Genomic DNA, 19,164 nt, shown 5'->3' on the forward strand with positions numbered 1-19,164 from the left:
TGAAGTATTCAGAAACAGCCCTCAGAAAAGTAAAGACCAGAGTATCTATCTGTTATTGTTGAAGGGGAAGAAATTTCTAAGCAAAGAAATAATAAGAGAGATGAAAAATGCACTGATGGGTAAGTCTGGCCACCCGAAAATAGAAAATTTGTATTAAAAGCCAGCGGTAGACTGAGAAAAATGTTAAAACTAGATGAAAGAAATGGTGTTTTCACAATATAAATAACCTACACACATGGTTAAGGAAGACATAAAACCCCTTTCCCATTCTACGCCATGTGGGGCTGGAAGAGTGAGAGTTGCACGTTTGCCAACAGAGGCAGTGTTGTCACGGAAGAAGGCTCTGATTAATGACATGGATGGCATTCAGGGTCTGTCTGACTAACTTTGAAGACCTTAATGTTATAGCAGTATCAGTCTACATGGTTGGGTGTTTTCCATTAGCAGGTGGTTAAATTGACCCAGGATTAGGAATTTGAGAGTGGTGAAGTGGAAGAAAGAAACTAACATACTGGGTGGACTGATAGCCTGGGTGGTGAAACCCAGATTTTGAGACTGGTGGCAACTGGAGAGATGAGTGTAGGTAGAGTGCATCTGAGGGGCTGAGTCTGGACCCTGGTTAGAAATGAAAGAGTGGAATATTCAATGACAAAGACAAGAAGAGGGTAGGACAGCTAGATGGCATGACTCTGAGGGAAGGGTTGGGATTACTTATGAGTTAGGGTCCGGAAATGTCACTGTGGACAGAGATGATTCCTTTGACCTTATTAGTCTTTACTCCTGAGGGTTTGTTTCAAGAGGCGGATTTAGCCCAGTGGCTGAAGCTAAGGTCAGTGATAAGACTGAAGATATAGAGGTCATTTGTTTTACTATGTAAAAGGGGTTTCCAGAGGTCCCTGTGGAGAAGGTTGGAAGGAAGGACCGCAGTTGGGGAACACATGCAGTGGGTGAGAGAGCAAAGAGAACACCGAAGGCATGAAAACAGAGCGACGGCAGTCAGTCACAGTAGTTTATGCTTTGAATAAAGCCCAAGAGTGACAGGGGTGGGAGCCACAGGGAAAAGGAACTAGCAAGATTCCTGAGTTGATCTGTGGTGTAAACATCATTCCTGGAGCCTGATCCACTGTGTCTTTGTGGTCTAAAGGGAGTATTAGTGAAAAGCTTAACCCTGGGTGGTAAAACCTAAAGCAGTTAGGCTTTAAATAATGAAAGCCAGTAGGGCTCACCTTTCTCAAGTATTCTCTGATGTCTGCAGAGTCCCGCTGTTTGGAGTTAAATGTGAGGTAAAATGGGAAGATACAGCACTACCATGAATTTAGTAAGGTGGGCCATTTGTCGCGTTCCCACTGCCAGTGACCTAGGAATGAATGATAGTCATCATATCAGCGCTTCTTTGTCACGGAGGTATCTTCTGCTGGCAATCCTGTTTCTTCCTACTGTTGCATTTTACCTGAAACTGGGTCCTGAGGCCACCGCTGCTGGGGTGACTTCAGCAACTCTGATCTCTGATGAGTGAGTCAGAAGCTTAGGTCCCTTACCTCCTTAAATTATCCATATGAAGTCTAATTTGCGGCATACCTCCTTTGGGTATCTGAACCTTTTTAAAGCCAGTAACTAATTACCACTGATAACTTTATCTGTTTATTTATTTAATCTTTATTCTTTATTTTCAGTTTTTCAAATCTGTGGTAGGGACAAGAATGGGAATTAGAATTTCTTGAAAAAATAAAGCATTTGTGTGAGAATCTTTGTATGCTTATAGGGAAACAATGATGTGTCACAGTATCTAAAATCTAATGTCTTTTCTACTTTAGATCCATCCATACTAATGGGATGTGACTGGAACCGACTCTGATGATAAAAATCACGGACCACCAGACAAGATCAGGCAGTAAGAATTTTTGCTTCCAAATGAAGACACCGACATTTATAACTTCTACTTACTCTAAGGTATTCAAGGTACAGCTTTACTTTGATTTAACTTCTTGGCAGTCAGTGTATAATGTTGATTTCTACCTATATAGATTTTATAAGTTTAAAAATTTCTGTGTTAGAATGGTTAGCTTTTAGGGATGCATCCACTCCCCTCCCGACATTCCCCCAAATCTGAGATGAGATTCAGATTTTAAAAGGAGGTAATCTTTATAATTAGAAAAGCATGCCAATTATTAGAAATATACTGAGTGCAGGTTATGACTCAATATAGAAGAACTGGAATAAAATAAATGCCTAAAGCTTAGTTATTATTTTATTTATGTCATGACCCTCTGAGATGAACAATTGAATTCAGCATGTGCTTCCATGATACAAGAGACCTTGTCCTTTGGTTTGGTTCAGAAACCTGTCTTTCCTGTTCTCCTAAACTTACTGTGGAGGGTTTTCTGTTCACAAAGAAGTGTCACTTATACTCCCCATAGACTCCCTTTAGGACCTTTGGGATCTGATGGGTTAGTTTCACTTGGATCAGAAAAGCCAGATATGTAATTAAAGAGTCAAATGATACTTTCAAATCAGGGGGTGGCTGTCCACTTTAAAGACTACATAAGACAATTGAAAACAATCAAAGGAAACATAGTATCAACAGAAAACACAGTGCTCTCTATTTTTCTAAAATACCTATGAAATCAAAGAGGGTACAGTTAGTTTGGTGTCTATTTAAAAATAAAATATTTTCTTGTTAATTGTATGTTTCCAAATAGGCAGAAATTATGGAAAGATAATTATCTTCAGTGACAGAGTTGGTTGCTTCTCTGTATTTGCTAGGAGATAGAGTAGATGAAAAATCTAAGAAAAATGTATCACTTATTACTTGGATTTTAAATTTCATTTTGTTCTGTTTTGAAAGAAGAACTTGTAAAGCAGTAAATTCTAAAATATAAGAATCCATAATAGAACACCTAAGATTGCTTCAGTTAAAATAAATGGATGGCTTTCTAAAAGGGGGTGGTGTAATTGAGCAGTTCTTATCAAAGAAAAATTACCTTGAATCAAATAGCAGATGAAAAAGAGGTTGTATTGATGAGAAGTTTTATAAGTTCTCTGGCAGCTAGCAGATACATTGAACTTTTAGAAAACTTTTTGGTGTCACTTTGAATCAAATGGCAATGATGATTAAATATGTAATTTACTTATTACCATAACCATTTCCCTTATTGTTTTTTAAGATTTTTTTTTTTTTGATGTGGCCATTTTTAAAAGTCTTTGATGAATTTGTTACAGTATCGCTTCTGTTGTTTATGTTCTGGATTTTTGGCCAGGAGATATGTGGATCTTAGCTCCCTGACCAGGGATTGAACCCACACCCCCTGCACTGGAAAGTTAAGTGTTAACCAGTGGACTGCCAGGGAAGTCCCTAACATTTTTTAAAGATACCTTTCCTTCTTGCTTTCAATATAACAGCATTAGTTGAATTGTTAAGCTTTGTAGCGAATAATTCTAAATGTGTAGAAGGATATAGGTTATTCTATAATTTCATTATGAATGAAGTTGAAGACCTCTTTCACTCAGAATGTTTACTCTGGGGCTAGGGAGGCTAAACACTGTCATCTAAAAACCATTTAGAAGCAATTATGAAATGAGCACTTAAAATCATAGTTTAGTATTCTTTTCTAAATAATATAGTTAAGTTCTATATTCAGATGTCAACAAAAAGATTAGAGAATTGGAAATTGTGATCAATTGAATTTTGTAACTGATTGGTTGTGGTTGTTGGCTGTTCATGGTTCTTCTTGTGAAAGTGCTATATAACCAAATTAAGTTGCTTAAATCCTTAAATTAGGGATCTCTAATTCATTAGTTTCTTATACTGCCCCACTCATTTTCAGGCTTATACAGCGTGATACTCCTATTGATACTTGTCATTTCCCCTTTCAAAAATGAAGTAAAAATTTCACATACTTGCACTCAGAAGTTTTATATAATACATTTTGAGAATATTTTCTTAAAGATTTTTCAAAACAATTTTTGAGAGGCTTTTAAGATTTTGAGATTGTGGTTTTTTTTTTTTTTGTATTTTTAGTGTACAAAATAAAATCACTCGGGCACGATTTAAGGCCCTAGAACATTTGTAAGGTTATGTCTTGGATTATGCATGCACGTGTGTGTGTGTGTGTGTGCGCGCGTGCGTGCGCTAAATTGCTTCAGTTGTCTCCAACTCTTTACAACCCTGTGGGCTATAGTCCTCCAGGTTCCTGTGTCCATGGGATTCTCCAGGCAAGAATCCTGGAGTGGGTTGCCATTTCCTCCTTCAGGGGATCCTCCCAGCGTAGGGATTGAACCCATGTTTGTTATGTCTCCTGCATTGGCAGCCAGGTTGTTTTTTTTTTTTTTTAACCACTGGTGTCACCTGGGAAGCCCATCTTGGATTATAGTTTACATTAAATTAAAATAATGCCTTTTAAAAATACTTTGTTTGGACTCACAGAAACATTTCAACAGGTATATTGAGGAAATAGGTATTTCCTTGCCACGATTTTCTCTGTGGTGGGATGGAAAGAGCACAAGCATTGGCTCTTCGACTTCATGCCATCCTGAGGAACTGAATTAATATTTCTGTCTTAGTTTCCTTTTCTGTAATAATTACTTTTTAGACTTGTGATGAAAATGAAACAAATGTATAAAATTTTATAAAATAATGCTTTTCAGTGTTATATGAGTGCACGTTGTTGCTAAAGACAGAGAAGACCACACTGCTGAAGTATCATTCATAGTTATCCTCCTAGCCAAAAACAGGTCAGCTCACACTACTATTGAGAAGCTTGTCAAACCAGTTTCAAACTTAATGACAAATATTATGCTTGGAGAGAAAGTAAAACGAGCTTTTGGCAAAAATCCCTTATCAAAGGCATACCATCTGGAAAAGCAATTACTGTCATGTGCATGCTAGTAGAATGTTTTGTTTTTCAGTTGGATGAAAGCACTGATGTGCTGAGGACATACCAGCACTTCATAGAGATGTGTTTCTGTTTAGTCACTGGGAAATTTACACCAGCAGAAGAGCTTTTTGTTGTTACTGTTATTTTGTTGTGTTGTCTTTGTTGTTGTTGTTGTTGGTGGTGGTGGTGGTAGTGATTGATTGAGTTTTTTTTAAGCCGTTGTTGCCTGGAAAAGTTGCACTGGTTCCTCTGATCAAACCCCAACAACTGAGCTGTAGGAGAGGGTACACTTGGCCTGTGAATAAAAGACATTGCACCAAGGTATAAATTTATATCCTTTTTTTCAGGGAGGAAAATTGGCATTTAATTATATGATTTCTGGTTGTGATTTAATGTTGGAAAAAAAACAGTAAAAATTGTGGATGTAAGCAATTTTTGGCCACTGACACTGTGTTTTTTTAGGATTTTGGTGAAGAAATGGTCAGCAAGTGTAGGATTCTGCTTTTCCACAGTGATGTATTTGACGTACTGTGTACTATGACAGGGCTTTACATGTTTATTAGTTTGTTTTTTAGTAAGATAAGATGAATGTTTCTTTACTGCGTATAATGCCATTTCTGTGATTTCAAGGAGGCATAAACATACATTTACTTTTTGAAATAGAACTTAAAACTTTCGTATTCACATATCATGAGTTTCAATGTAAAGGATGAAGCATAAGGATTTTATAAAAGTTTGAATTATAATAGAATAATTCTCTAGGAGCTTGACCATTTTCCCATACTTGATGATTTTACTAATTTATCAAAGAAATGAATTTTTGTTATACATGTTTAAAAACCATATCTGAATTTTGAAATAGAACATGAAGACATACTTTGCAGAGCTAAAATGCCAGCAGAGAATATATTAGGACTCTCTTGCTTCAGTCTGTGCTGAAGTCAAGTGCTTCGAACTGAAGCACTTGACGTCTTAATTTTGAGTCAGGTATGCTTTTTGGTGGGGGCAATCAATGGAATCCTGAAAGTAGACCTGAGCAGGAAATGTTTCTATAATTTCTGGGTCCATATGCAATCATAATATCCAGAATATACAACACAATTGATTTATAATGAAAAATTAAGATTTATTTATTCATTTATCTTACTGCGGTGGGTCTTAGTTGTGTTCTTAGCATTCGAGTTCTAGTTCCCTGACCAGCGTTTGATCTCGGGCCGCTGGCATTGGGAGCACAGAGTTTAGTCACTGGACCACCAAGGAAGTCTCAGGAATTAGGTGTTTTTAATGTAGTAGAAATAAAGAATAAGCAAGGAGCTAGTTGAAAGGGAAAACAAAGTATGGCTAAAGCTGCTTCAGACTGGGGTCGTTGAACATCTTGCAAGGAAGTTACCAAACAGTAATAGGGTGTGACAGAACAATGAAGGTGCTTAATTGAATGGGCTCTGTCTGACCAAAGATGAGACAGTTTGAGCATTAGTATGTAAAATTGTAACATAATCACATCAAATATGTTTAAACTCATGAGTTCATGGTGATATTTTAAAAAACTCGTTTGTTTTCTTTGGAGTATGCTAAGAAACCAACTATACTTGAAGATAACCAACTAGTTGAAGAGAGGAAGTTTCTTTTCTCAGTACTAGTATTCTATTTACAGTTAAGAGATGATAAATAGAACATCACCATTTCTTAATGAATTCCTGGACTTAAGCAAAGATCATCAGTGGCTGCTAACATCACAAGAATAAAGACAGTTAGACATTAGGTTTCTCTTAATGAAAGTTTGTAATCCTACCTATTAAGTATCCTTGCCAAAAAAATTAAATTTAAATCTGAATCTGATCAAGCCTCTAGCTCCAACTATTGATTTACAGGAAGACAGGGAAACAGTGAAATGATACCATGGAGATGGAGTCAACAGGATCTAGGCTGTGGGGAAACCCTCGGGACATCAACTTTTTTTTTTTTTTTTAAACAAATTGTGAGGAACAAAAAAAAAAAAAGAAAAGGAAGAAAACTGAAATTAATAGTGATGTTTGGACTTTATTTGGGTCCAGATTTTAATAAGTAAATGTAAAATAATCAGGGAAATTTGAATACTGAATATTTTAATTAAATTATTAATTTTTAGATATGATAGATAATAGCATGTAGTCATGTTGAAAAAGAGTCATTATCTTTTAGAGGTACATATTGAAATGTTGATGGATGCAAGGATATGTCTGAGATCTGCTTTGTTATTATCTGGAGTAGAGAGGAGGCTGTGGGTGGGGACGAATCAAGATTGGCCATGAGTTGATCGTTGCTTATACTAGGCACTTGTGGTGTTGGAGGGTGGTGGTGGTATAATTCTTGATATTTTTCTCTACGTTTTTTGGAAGATTTCCTATAAGAGAAAGGTCCAGAAATTTACATTTTTGTTTTGTTGGCTTATAAGAATGCAACTGAACTATGTGTATTTAGCAACCTGCCAAATTTTTAGAGCTGTTTGGGTTTTCTATATATAGAATCATATTGTCTACAAAGGACAGTTTTACTGTATAGTGCTTAGTGTTTACCAAGCTCTATGTTAAGCACTTGCACATATTAATCCGTTAGGTTCTTATAAAAGCCCCAGTGAAGCAGGCATTAACTTGCCCAAGATTGCCTAGCTGGTATGTGGCACACCTGGGATTTGAACCCAGGCATTCTAGCCCTAGAGTCTGTACTTTCCTAGTTCTTATGTCTCTCCTTATAGGTTTTATTTTTAATCTCTCCAGTCCAATCCTTGTACTGTTTGTTTCTTTTGTTTTACCGTGCTGCCTAGAATTTAAACTTTTAAATAGCAGTTTTCATTTGAGTTTTGATTTTGGAAGTTGTCTTAATATTTAGCGACTCCAGAGTCAAGTTTATTCCTATATAAATACATGGTAGTCACTAAAAGACTAAGAATTGACTTAGCATGTAGCCAGAAGCCAAAGAGTAAAGTGTATCACTGTTTACAGTTGCCAAGACGTGGAAGCAACCTAAATGTCCATCCACAGGTGAATGGATAAAGATGTGGTACATACATGCAATGGAATACTACTCAGCCATAAAAAGAATGAAATAATCGTATTTGCAGTAACATGGATGTAACTAGAGATTATCATACTGAGTGAAGTAAGTCAGACAAAGACAAATGTCGTATGATGCCACTTATATGTGGAATCTAAAAAAATGATATAAATCAGCTTATTTAAAAAACAGAAATAGACTCACAGACATAGAAAATAAACTTATGGTTACCAAAGAGGAAAGCAAGTTGTTGGGGAGGAATTAGGAATTTGGGATTAACAGATACGCATGACTCTATATAAAACACACATATATTTTTTATATTCAGAATACATATTATATATATATATATATTTCTGAATCACTTTGCTGTACACCTGAAACTAACACAACATTGTAAATCAATTATATTCAATTTAAGAAAAGGAACAAAGTATATAGTAACAGCTTCTAGTCTTTTTTCACAATTACTTTTATCTCTTGATCAGTAAGCAGCCTATTCATGGTTCATTTTACTTTGAATTGCTTGTTGATTCTATTGGTTTGATTTCCTGAATTTCTTTGTGACTCTCTGATAAAATTACTTCTTTCTTCTCCCAACCTCCATACCTGTTATACAGTTACTTCTCTCATTGGACTTCACATAGGTTACATGAGATAAATTTAGGCAAAGCATTTATTAGCACATGTTTAAGAGAAAACTCCTTCATAATTTTGTTAAAAAATTGTTATTTCTTTAATTAATTTTTTTAAATGGGGAGAAGTGAATATGGTTTAGTTAGTTTTTTTTTCCAGTGGTCATATATGGATGTGATAGTTGGACTGTGAAGAAAGCTGAGCACCAAAGAATTGATGCTTTTGAACTGTGGTGTTGGAGAAGACTCTTGAGAGTCCCTTGGACTGCAGGGAGATCAACCAGTCCATTCTAAAGGAGATCAGTCCTGTGTGTTCTTTGGAAGGAATGATGCTAAAGCTGAAACTCCAGTACTTTGGCCACCTCATGTGAAGAGTTGACTCATTGGAAAAGACTCTGATGCTGGGAGGGGTTGGGGGCAGGAGGAAAAGAGGACGACAGAGGATGAGATGGCTGGATGGCATCACTGACTCGATGGACATGGGTTTGAGTGAACTCCAGGAGTTGGTGATGGACAGGGAGGCCTGGCATGCTGCGATTCATGGGGTCACAAAGAGTCGGACGTGACTGAGCAACTGACTGAACTGAGGCCTGGGACATGTGGGAAAAACTATTGATAATGTGCTGTGGTGGTTTAATGAGTAATCTCTGTGTTCTCTGTAAGACACTTTCTTATAATACTCTGAGTTTGAGAAAGATTACTGAGAGAGTTGGATACCAAAATAATACTTCTCTAATAGGGAATGAGGTGGTGGGAACAGTTGAGGGGAAAACGTACCTTGAGGAAGCTTTGGTTCGATGGGTCCCAAGCAACCTTATTTGAGCTAATTTAGAGTTGATACTGTTGGAGTACTTTACTTAATAATGTCTCATGTATTATGAGATCTTTTTACTCTGCTTGGTGGGAATAAAAATCTCCCTACCCTTGTATGAGTTTCAGGAATTCTCTGACCTATCTGTTTTTCATGGGTCCTTTCCCCCGTCTCAGTAGTTTCCTGTCATAGATGGCCTGCCGAAGGCTTGAGGGGAGGCCTCTGCAGATCTCCGGAGTTCTGGGTGTGCAGGCCTCTTCACTAGGCTGTAACACAGGTTCTGGCTGCCTTGGCCTACCTGATCGTTGCCAGTCTCTTGTCTCCTCAGTCATCTGAGACTGCCAGGCTCTGCTGACGTTCTCCCTCTCTACCCTGCATCCCGGAAACTGCTTCCAGGGTGTGAGAGGTGAAGCAGCTGTAGGGCTCACCTAATTTTTTCCCCCTTTTCACAGGTATCCCACTCCTGCTTTGACTGTTATCTAATATCTGAAAGCTATTCTTTATTTTATCCCAGTTTTCTGGTTGTATATCCAGAAGGATTAATCAAATCCCTGTTAGTCCATCATGGGTTTTTGTAGAAATACTTGATTTTCTTTTCCTTCTTTTCTCTGTGTTAAGATGTGGGCCTAAGTATAATAAAAGAAACCAAGAAACCATTGGCTTGAGCTGAGTGTTTCAGGTATTAGGCTTAACTAACTGTGTGCATCTTTAGAAATCTGTATGCAGGTCAGGAAGCAACAGTCAGAACTGGACATGGAATAACAGACTGGTTCCAAATAGGGAAAGGAGTACATCAAGACTGTATATTGTCACTGTACTTATTTAACTTATATGCAGAGTACATCATGAGAAATGCTGGATGGGATGCAGCACAAGCTGGAATCAAGATTGCCAGGAGAAATATCAGTAACCTCAGATATGCAGATGACACTGCCCTTATGGCAGAAAGTGAAGAGGAACTAAAAAGCCTCTTGATAAAAGTGAAAGAGGAGAGTGAAAAAGTTGGCTTAAAGCTCAACATTCAGAAAACGAAGATCATGGCATCCAGTCCCATCACTTCATGGCAAGTAGATAGGGAAACAGTGGAAACAGTAGCAGAGTTTATTTTTGGGGACTCCCAAATCACTGCAGATGGTGATTGCAGCCATGAAATTTAAAGACGCTCCTTGGAAAAAAAGTTATGACCAACCTAGGCAGCATATTAAAAGGCAGAGACATTACTTTGCCAACAAAAGTCCATCTAGTCAAAGCTATGGTTTATCCCGTAGTCATGTATGGATGTGAGAGTTGGACTATAAAGAAAGCTGAGCACCTAAGAATTGATGCTTTTAAACTGTGGTGTTGGAAAAGACTCTTGAGAGTCCTTTGGACTGCAAGGAGATCCAACCAGCCCATTATCCAACCAGTCCATCCTTATGGAAATCAGTCCTGAATATTCATTGGAAGGGCTGATGCTGAAGCTGAAACTCCAATACTTTGGCCACTTGATGCGAAGAACTGACTCATTTGAAAAGACCCTGTTGCTGGGAAAGATTGAAGGCAGGAGGAGAAGGGGACGACAGTGGATGAGATGGTTGGATGGCATCACTGACTCAATGGACATGAGTTGAGTAGACTCTGGGAGTTGGTGATGGACAGGGAGGTGTTGTGTGCTGCAACACATGGGGTCGCAAAGAGTCGGACACGACTGAGTGACTGAACTGAACTGAACTGAGGCAGAGGGGTTCCTCGTTGCCTGTGGTCCAAACCCTTTGATAATAATAAACAGTCAATTTCACCTGGTACATTCCTTCTCACTTTCATTCTCTGGAACCTATTGCAGTGGTAGGGTGGTTGGTCAAGAATTACAGTATTCTGAATCTTGGTTAGGTACTATTGTTATTTAGTCCCTAAATTGTATCTCACTCTTTGTAACCCCATGAATTGTAGCCCGCCAGGCTCCTCTGTCCATTGGATTTCCCAGGTAAGAATACTGGAGTGGGTTGCCATTTCCTTCTCCAGGGGATCTTCCTGACCCAGGGATTGAACCCACATCTCCTTCATTGGCAGGCAGATTCTTTACCACTGAGCCACCTGGGAAGCCCTGGTTAGGTACTGCATAGTTTTATTAAGTTCTTAATACTCCTACTTTCAACTGGATTAAGGCTTACTTTTACTTACTTTTTCTCAGCTATTTCATTTTGCGATTGCCTTTAATTGTATCAGCTTATTTTGGTTATGTTATTGGCTAGATAGTTGTTTAGATGGCTGTCATTTTTCACTGATTGTATTTACTTCATCATGTGTTCTTCTGCATCACAGTAACGTTTAGGATCTTTGAAGGGTTTGATTTTTATGCATTATTATCTTTAGTTTTGGTCCTGCTTCTCCGTTCTTGCTTTCATTTACCCAGAAATGAATGAGCAGATAAGTAACTGAATGTGAGTGAAAGTTGCTCAGTCGTGTCCGACTCTTTGCGACCCCATGGACTATAGAGTCCATGGAATTCTCCAGGCCAGAATACTGAAGTTGGTAGCCTTTCCCTCCTCCAGGGGATCTTCCCAATACAGGTATCGAACCCAGGTCTCCCACACTGGGGGCAGATTCTTTACCAGCTGAGCCACAAGGGAAGGCCAAGAATACTGGAGTGGGTAGCCTATCCCTTCTCCAGTGGACCTTCCTGATCCCGGAATCAAACCGTGGTCTCCTGCATTGCAGGCGGATTCTTTACCAACTGAGCTATAAGGGAAGCCCAAGTAACTGAATAGATGTATGTAAATATATACACAGAGTGCATTTTCTCTATTCTGAGATTAATTATTATGATATATACTCTTGATTTAATATACTTTAAAGAAAGAAGAAGCATTAAATTTATTTTGAAAATACCTCTTAGAAATTAACTGACAGAAGCATACATTTATCCATACAGTTCCTATACCATCTTCTTTGGAATCATAATACAGGAGTGAGTCTAATCCTTTTTCATTATGACATGCTGATTTTCCTCACCTGTTATTGCCTTTTTACACATTATGATTGTCAGTGTAGTTTTGAGTCATATGGGAAATGTTTGGAATTTAACTGCTTTTCTTTTTTGGCTAAATTCATAGTTTCAGTTTTTCTATAGATAAACTGTGAATTAAATAATTTCTTTTTTGAGTCAGCTGGAAACTTCTGACACATATTCAGCATTTGGGGTAATAGTATTTTATAAAATGTAAAGTGGTCTCACCAGTGTCTCCCAGCTCTGATAATTCTGTGATCTATTTTGAAGGACTGAGCAATTTCTATTGCCTTTAATTGCTCTTGCTTGTCTTGCGACAGACAATATTTGCATCACAATAACTTTTTATTTCAGTGCTTTCTGAAAACATTTTCAAGCAATAGTTAGGCTTTGGGATTAACTTAAAATTCTATAGCTTGTGAGTTTACCCATGCAGATAATTCAGCTGTGGTGCTATTTGGATAAACAGATACTTCCTATGGGAGGGTATTTCTCACAGTTTTACACCTGGGCAAGCAGTTACATACATCACAAGTTACTCTTGCTTAACTACTGGTACGTTTTTCTGAACATTAATTCTGATACTTCTGTTTTCAGAAACCTAGAAATATTATTTTAAAAGAAACAAGCATCTTTAGAATTGAGAAAATATGACTTAGCAAAGAAGTATACAGTAATGCTGAAGTCTGCCAAGTGGTAGAATTATAAGTTTTGATCTGATCAGGTAGCAGTTAGAAAAATTAGTGTTGAGCCTGTCCATATGCAAATATGCGGTTAACTTTTTAAAAACTGAAAAACTAGTGAAGCTATGCAAATAGTAACCCAAAGTGAGAAGACTGAAAAATTAAGTACATCTAAATGGAAAAACCAACACAAAATTAAAAAGGAAAATAACAAAGTGGAAGTTATTTACAAATTTGACCTTAAATACTATCTAAAGTAACCACGAATATTTAAAACATAATTATAACACGAATATTCCGGTAAGTACATTGATAAAATTGTGTCTGTTAGGTCAGCATAGAGTTTACATAGAATAAACAAAAGTAAGGAAAAGAGTTCATCCTCCTGGGTAACTGAAACAATAGTGGAAAATCTTTTTGTACTTATTGAATAACTAATTTACATAGGGAATCAAGTACTCGTGCATTGTTTTGGAATTGGTACAGTTGGGCTCCATGGTTTTCTGATGAGAAATTCCCCTGTAGATAATGCATCATTTTTCTCTGCCTGCATACATGATTTAGTTCTTTGTGTTTTATTTCAAAAACTTTTAAAAAATGTGAGTATGTTTGGATTTCTTTGGATTTAACCCGTTTGCAGTTTGCTGAGCTCTTCTTGAATTTTGTTAGCGTATGATTTTAACCAAATTTGAAAAATTGTCAGCAGTTACTTCTTCAAATAATTTTTCAGCCCATGCTTTTCTCCTCTTTTTCTAGGACTTTGATGACATGAATGTTAGAGCTTATGTAATTGTTCCAGAGGTCCCTGAGGCTCCATTTATTTTTTCAGTCTATTCCTTTTCTCTTGTTCAGGTTGGATGATTTCTGTTGATCGATCTTTAAGTTCACTTACTTTAATATCGATTTTTCCTTTGTTATTGCCATCTTGCTGTTGAATCCATCCATTGAATTTAATTTTGGCTATTGTATTTTTAAATTCTAAAATTTCCATTTGATTCTCTGTATTTTCTGTATCTTTGCTTGACTTTCTGTTTTCCCATTTGTTTCAGTAGCGTTCACAGTTGCATTTTGGTTTGTTTTACTGATCAGTCAGTCAGTTCAGTCGCTCAGTCGTGTCTGACTCTTTGCAACCCCATGAATCACAGCACGCCAGGCCTCCCTGTCCATCACCAATTCCCAGAGTTCACTCAGACTCACGCCCATCGAGTCAGTGATGCCATCCAGCCATCTCATCCTCTGTCGTCCCCTTCTCCTCCCGCCCCCAATCCCTCCCAGCATCAGAGTCTTTTCCAGTGAGTCGACTCTTCGCATGAGATGGCCAAACTACTGGAGTTTCAGCTTCAGCATCATTCCTTCCAAAGAAATCCCAGGGCTGATCTCCTTCAGAATGGACTGGTTGGATCTCCTTGCAGTCCAAGGGACTCTCAAGAGTCTTCTCCAACACCACAGTTCAAAAGCATCAATTCTTTGGTGCTCAGCTTTCTTCACAGTCCAAATCTCACATCCATACATGACCACTGGAAAAACCATAGCCTTGACTAGACGGACCTTTGTTGGCAAAGTAATGTCTCTGCTTTTGAATATGCTATCTAGGTTGGTCATAACTTTTCTTCCAAGGAGTTAGATAGTTGCTCTAAAATCATTGTTAGAGAATTCAGATATGTTTGTCATGTCAGTACTGGTGTCTGTTAATTGTCTTGTCTCATTTAAGTTGCAGTTTTTCATATATTGCTTTATTTTATAAAAATGAATTAAGAGAATGAAGGTAAAGAGGAAATAGAATCAGTCTAGCTGTGTAAACTGAATTTGTTTCTCTATAAAGTAGAAATAATATTATCTACTCCACAGATTCTTTACAAAGACTACATGAGAACACATATCTAAAATATCCAACACAGTCCCTGGCATGTAACAGTGCTCAGAAAATATTAGTTACCCTTGCTTTTCTTTTTTCTGATTATAATTTTGAAAAACCTAAATCATTACTGTCATCTACTTGGCATTTTAAGGGGAGAGGCTCTTTAAAAGAGGTCTTAACTTTCCTTCCTTAACTAGTTCTCTAAGTTGTGATTACTTAATATTAATACAAAGGTCAGCCTGTTCCTCTGTACTATCTTAGCTTTTTGGCTGGGGGATGGACCTTGTTGTTGTTAAACCTAGATTAGTTTTCACCTTGTCGTAGGTCCGAGGGAATTCATCCACTTTCTTCTGTTTCTTAGAGATCTTCTCTAACAGTTATCCAGAGCAGAAGTGGAATGATGGATTGGCAGCTCCCCCTTGCTTGCCAGCAGGATGACAGTTCATTTTCCCTTTTTGCTTTTAGGACTTTATAGCTAAGCTTTAGGGGAAAGGTAGACTGAGGAAGTGGTAGAGAAGGAGTGCTGGTCATGACAGAAATAAACACAGAGTGCGACAAAGCTTAGGAAATCGTAACAACTTCTTAAAGCCATAGGTAGTCTCTGACTCTTGCTGAGTTGATAACTGGATGCCCTACATGCATTTTGACTTTTTTCTCTTTTCCCTTGAAACCTCTTTGACTTTCATGATGGGAAGTTTTTCCTGAGACAGCAATATTTAGGCTAAATTCTGAAAGTTGAGTTAGGAGTTTTTAATACAAAGTGAGAAAGGAAGAATGTGGTGGCAGACAGAACCAGCTTATCTGAAGTTCTTGAGGTAAGGAAGGAGCATATAGCATATTTACATTTGACATTGAAGTCGCTCAGTCGTGTCCGACTCTTTGCGACCCCATGGAATGTAGCCTACCAGGCTCCTCCGTCCATGGAATTTTCCAGGCAAGAATACTGGAGTGGGTTGCCATTTCCTTCTCCAGGCGATCTTCCCGACCCAGGGATTGAACCCGGGTCTCCCGCATTATAGGCAGACGCTTTACCGTCTGAGCCACCAGGGCCCGCTGTATAGCATATTAGAGGTACCCAAAGAATGTCAGTACAGAAATAAAGATGATGTGGTATTGGCAAAGGGATAGACACTTAGATCATTGGAACAGAGTAGACAGTCACAGAAAGTTGAACATGACTGAAGTGACTTATCTGGCAGGCAGGCAGACAGTCTGGAAATGGGGCCCCCAGAAATATGGCCAGTTGATTTTTCATAAAGTTGCAAAAGCAGTTCTAGAGAGAATAACCCTTTTTTTTTTTAAGTAAATGGTGATACATACGTAATTTATATATACACACATATACATATGTACACACATTTTTGGAAATGTATTGTGTGGATTATTTTCTGTAAGTGGTATATTTATATAGTTTGGCAGTTTGTTTTTTTTTTTTTCACTCTGTAGCATATTTAGATATGTGTTTTGTTGTTGTTTTATTTTTCTGCCTTGTGTTTTATACTCTGGCTATATTAGTCTTATTTAGGGCCTCAAGGTTTTTACTGCAGATTGTTCATAAGTTAAAACTATAAACAGTGCAGTCAGGAGTATCTTGTATGTACTTTCTCATGTACCTGTATTATAGTTGCTTTAAGATAAAAAGAAGTGGAATTGCAGAACCATATGATATATCACCTTTAAATGTTTCCTAAGGAAAATTTCAAACTTACGCCAAAGTAGACAGAAGAATGAACTACTCACCTTCAGCAGTTATCAATCTTGTTTTATCTGTATACTCATTCACTTTATCGCCTCTTACATTTTGAAACAAATCCAGATACTATGTCATTTGAACTGTAAATATTCCATGTGTTCCTGGAAAAATATAAGGTCTTTTTGTTTCTTTAAGAAAAATGGAATTGTAATACCATTCCCTGTATATTCATTGGAAGGACTGATGCTGAAGCTGAAGCACCAATACTTTGGCCATGTGATGCAAAGAGCCATCTCATTGGAAAAGACCTGATTGGGAAAGATGGAGGGCATGAGGAGAAAGGGGTGACAGAGACTCAGACGGTTGGATGGCATCATCCACTCGATGGACATGAGTTTGGGCAAACTCTGGGAGATAGTAAGGGACAGGGAAGCCTGGCATGCTGCAGTTCATGGGATTGCAAATGTTTGGACACAACTGAGTGACTGAACAACAAATCACACTTGAAAATTAACAATAATTCTTTAGTATCTTTGAATATTGAGTCAGTATTCAAATTTTGAATTGTTTTAATGTCAGAAACATTTAATGTGAGAAACATTTCTTCCATTTTTAAAAAAATTATTTACTTGTTTGAATTATGATCCAGATAAGGTTCACTTTTGAAAACTTTGTTTCCTACTTGAAGACCTTGTTCATATTCCACAGATTTTTTTATTCCTAGGTGATTTTTATTTTTGTCTTTTCTGGGATGGAGTGGTTCTGATTTCTTTGAAACAAATCATAGTCTACCTGTTTCCAGTTCTGATTTCCCCGTTCCCTCCTTTATTTTACTTCACATTTTCACAGCATTTGTCACCTTTTCACAGACTTGATAATTTACCTGTTTATTATGCGTGTTGTTACTACCTGTGTTCCTTACTCTCTCTCCAAATCTGGAATGTAATTTTTACAAAGATAGGGATCTATCTTTTTATTTCTTGACATCATACTGAGGACTGATATGAATTCTATGAGTTTTATATTCTTTTGAGTTTTATAAGGAGAATTTTTCCTGTTATATGCAAATAATGACTTTTGAGGAGTCTTTTCCTTTCTAGAATTAATATATCTTTTCCTTAGTTTATTGCATTGACTAAGTCTTCCAATACTGTTGAATAGTTATGTGATTTCCCTCAATATTTGTTTTTAACATACATGAGAATTCATTTGTTACTTTATTCCTAAGTATTGATACAATGTTTACTATTGACTTCTGATAGATTTTAACAAAGTAGGGAAGTTCACTTTTTGTTCCTACCTTGTTAAAAGTTTTTATTTTGGGATTTTGAATTTTATCAATGCAAAAGGCACATAAATAATCTATATTTATGAGAGTTATCACCATTTTGTAGATGATACCACCAAGAGCGAGGGGTTGAACATATAGTGGTTGCTAAGAAACAGAAACTGAGGGGAGCTTTTGGCAGTCTTAAAGGGTGGAGAGACTGTTAGACTTCAGGATTACAAGACTTCTAGGGCTTGAATGACCAAGATCCTAAAGAGAATATAAGCACAGAGAAGGAGAGCCAAAAGTCTGAACTATGTTTCAACCAGAAGTTTTTGCAGATTCCTAAACAGCACAAGCCAATAGGCAGAAAAGTTGAACCACAGGTGGCTACTAAGAAGGTGAGACGCTAAGCAGAATTTTCAGCAGTTTCATGGTACTAAAGAGATAGAAGAATCCTGGTAGACATCCTAGGCTTTCAGTTGAGATCTATAAATAACTATATTGTAACAATAAGCATAAACCAGAGAAGACCAAGTCTTTTAATTTTTTAATTGAATTATATGTAGTTCATGTATAATATACAGAAGTATAATATAGTGATTCACAATTTTTAAAGGTTATACTCCCTTTATAGTTATTATAACATATTGGCTATATTCCCTGTGTTATACAGTATATCTGTGGTTTTTAAAAAAGTATTTATTTATTTATTTGGGTGTGCTGGGTCTTCGCTGCAGCATGTGGGATCTGGTTGCCTGACCGGGGATTGAACCCGTGTCCCCTGCATTGGGAGCACAGAATCTTAACCATTCCCACCAGGAAAGGTTCCCAATATTTGTATATTTTTTAAACAATTATTTATTTATTTTATTTCATTTTTGGTTGCTCTGGGTCTTTGTTGCTGCACACGGGTTTTCTCTAATTGCAGCAAGCGAGGGCTACCCTTTGTTGCGGTGTGCAGGCTTCTCATTGCAGTAGCTTCACTTGTTGCAGAGCACAGGCTCTAGGTGTGCAGCAGACTTAAGTAGCTGCAACATTTGGGCTCAGTAGTTGTGACTCCTGGGTTCTAGAGCTTGGGCTCAGTAGTGGTGGCGGCACATGGGCATGGTTGCTCTGCATAATGTGGAATCCTAGGCCAGAGACTGAACCTGTGTCCCCTGAATTGGCAGGTGGATTGTTATCCACTGTACCATTAGGAAAGTCCCAGCTGTAATAGTTTGAGCCTCTTAAATCTCTGCCCCTCCCCACTTCCCTCTCTCTACTTAATAACCACTAATTTGTTCTCTATATATGTGTCTACTTTTTCATTATATTCAGTAGT

At 37.5% G+C, this 19,164-nt stretch overlaps 1 protein-coding gene across 13 annotated transcripts in view; it reads left to right on the plus strand.

Annotated features, from left to right (window-relative positions):
• NCOA1 (nuclear receptor coactivator 1) overlaps positions 1-19,164 on the plus strand; it is a 220,385-nt gene that overhangs the window by 50,450 nt on the left and 150,771 nt on the right. For 10 of the 13 annotated variants that reach the window (XM_060411940.1, XM_027966558.3, XM_060411945.1 and 7 more), the window contains exon 2: positions 1,815-1,959. In XM_060411940.1, the coding sequence (XP_060267923.1) occupies positions 1,855-1,959 (105 nt within the window). In that variant the 5' untranslated portion in view covers positions 1,815-1,854. The remainder of the gene's footprint in view (positions 1-1,814; positions 1,960-19,164) is intronic. The other 3 variants (XM_060411942.1, XM_042245865.2, XM_060411943.1) reach the window with 1 other exon arrangement.

Source organism: Ovis aries, chromosome 3 (assembly GCF_016772045.2).
Source record: "Ovis aries strain OAR_USU_Benz2616 breed Rambouillet chromosome 3, ARS-UI_Ramb_v3.0, whole genome shotgun sequence".
Taxonomy (NCBI): Eukaryota; Metazoa; Chordata; class Mammalia; order Artiodactyla; family Bovidae; genus Ovis; species Ovis aries.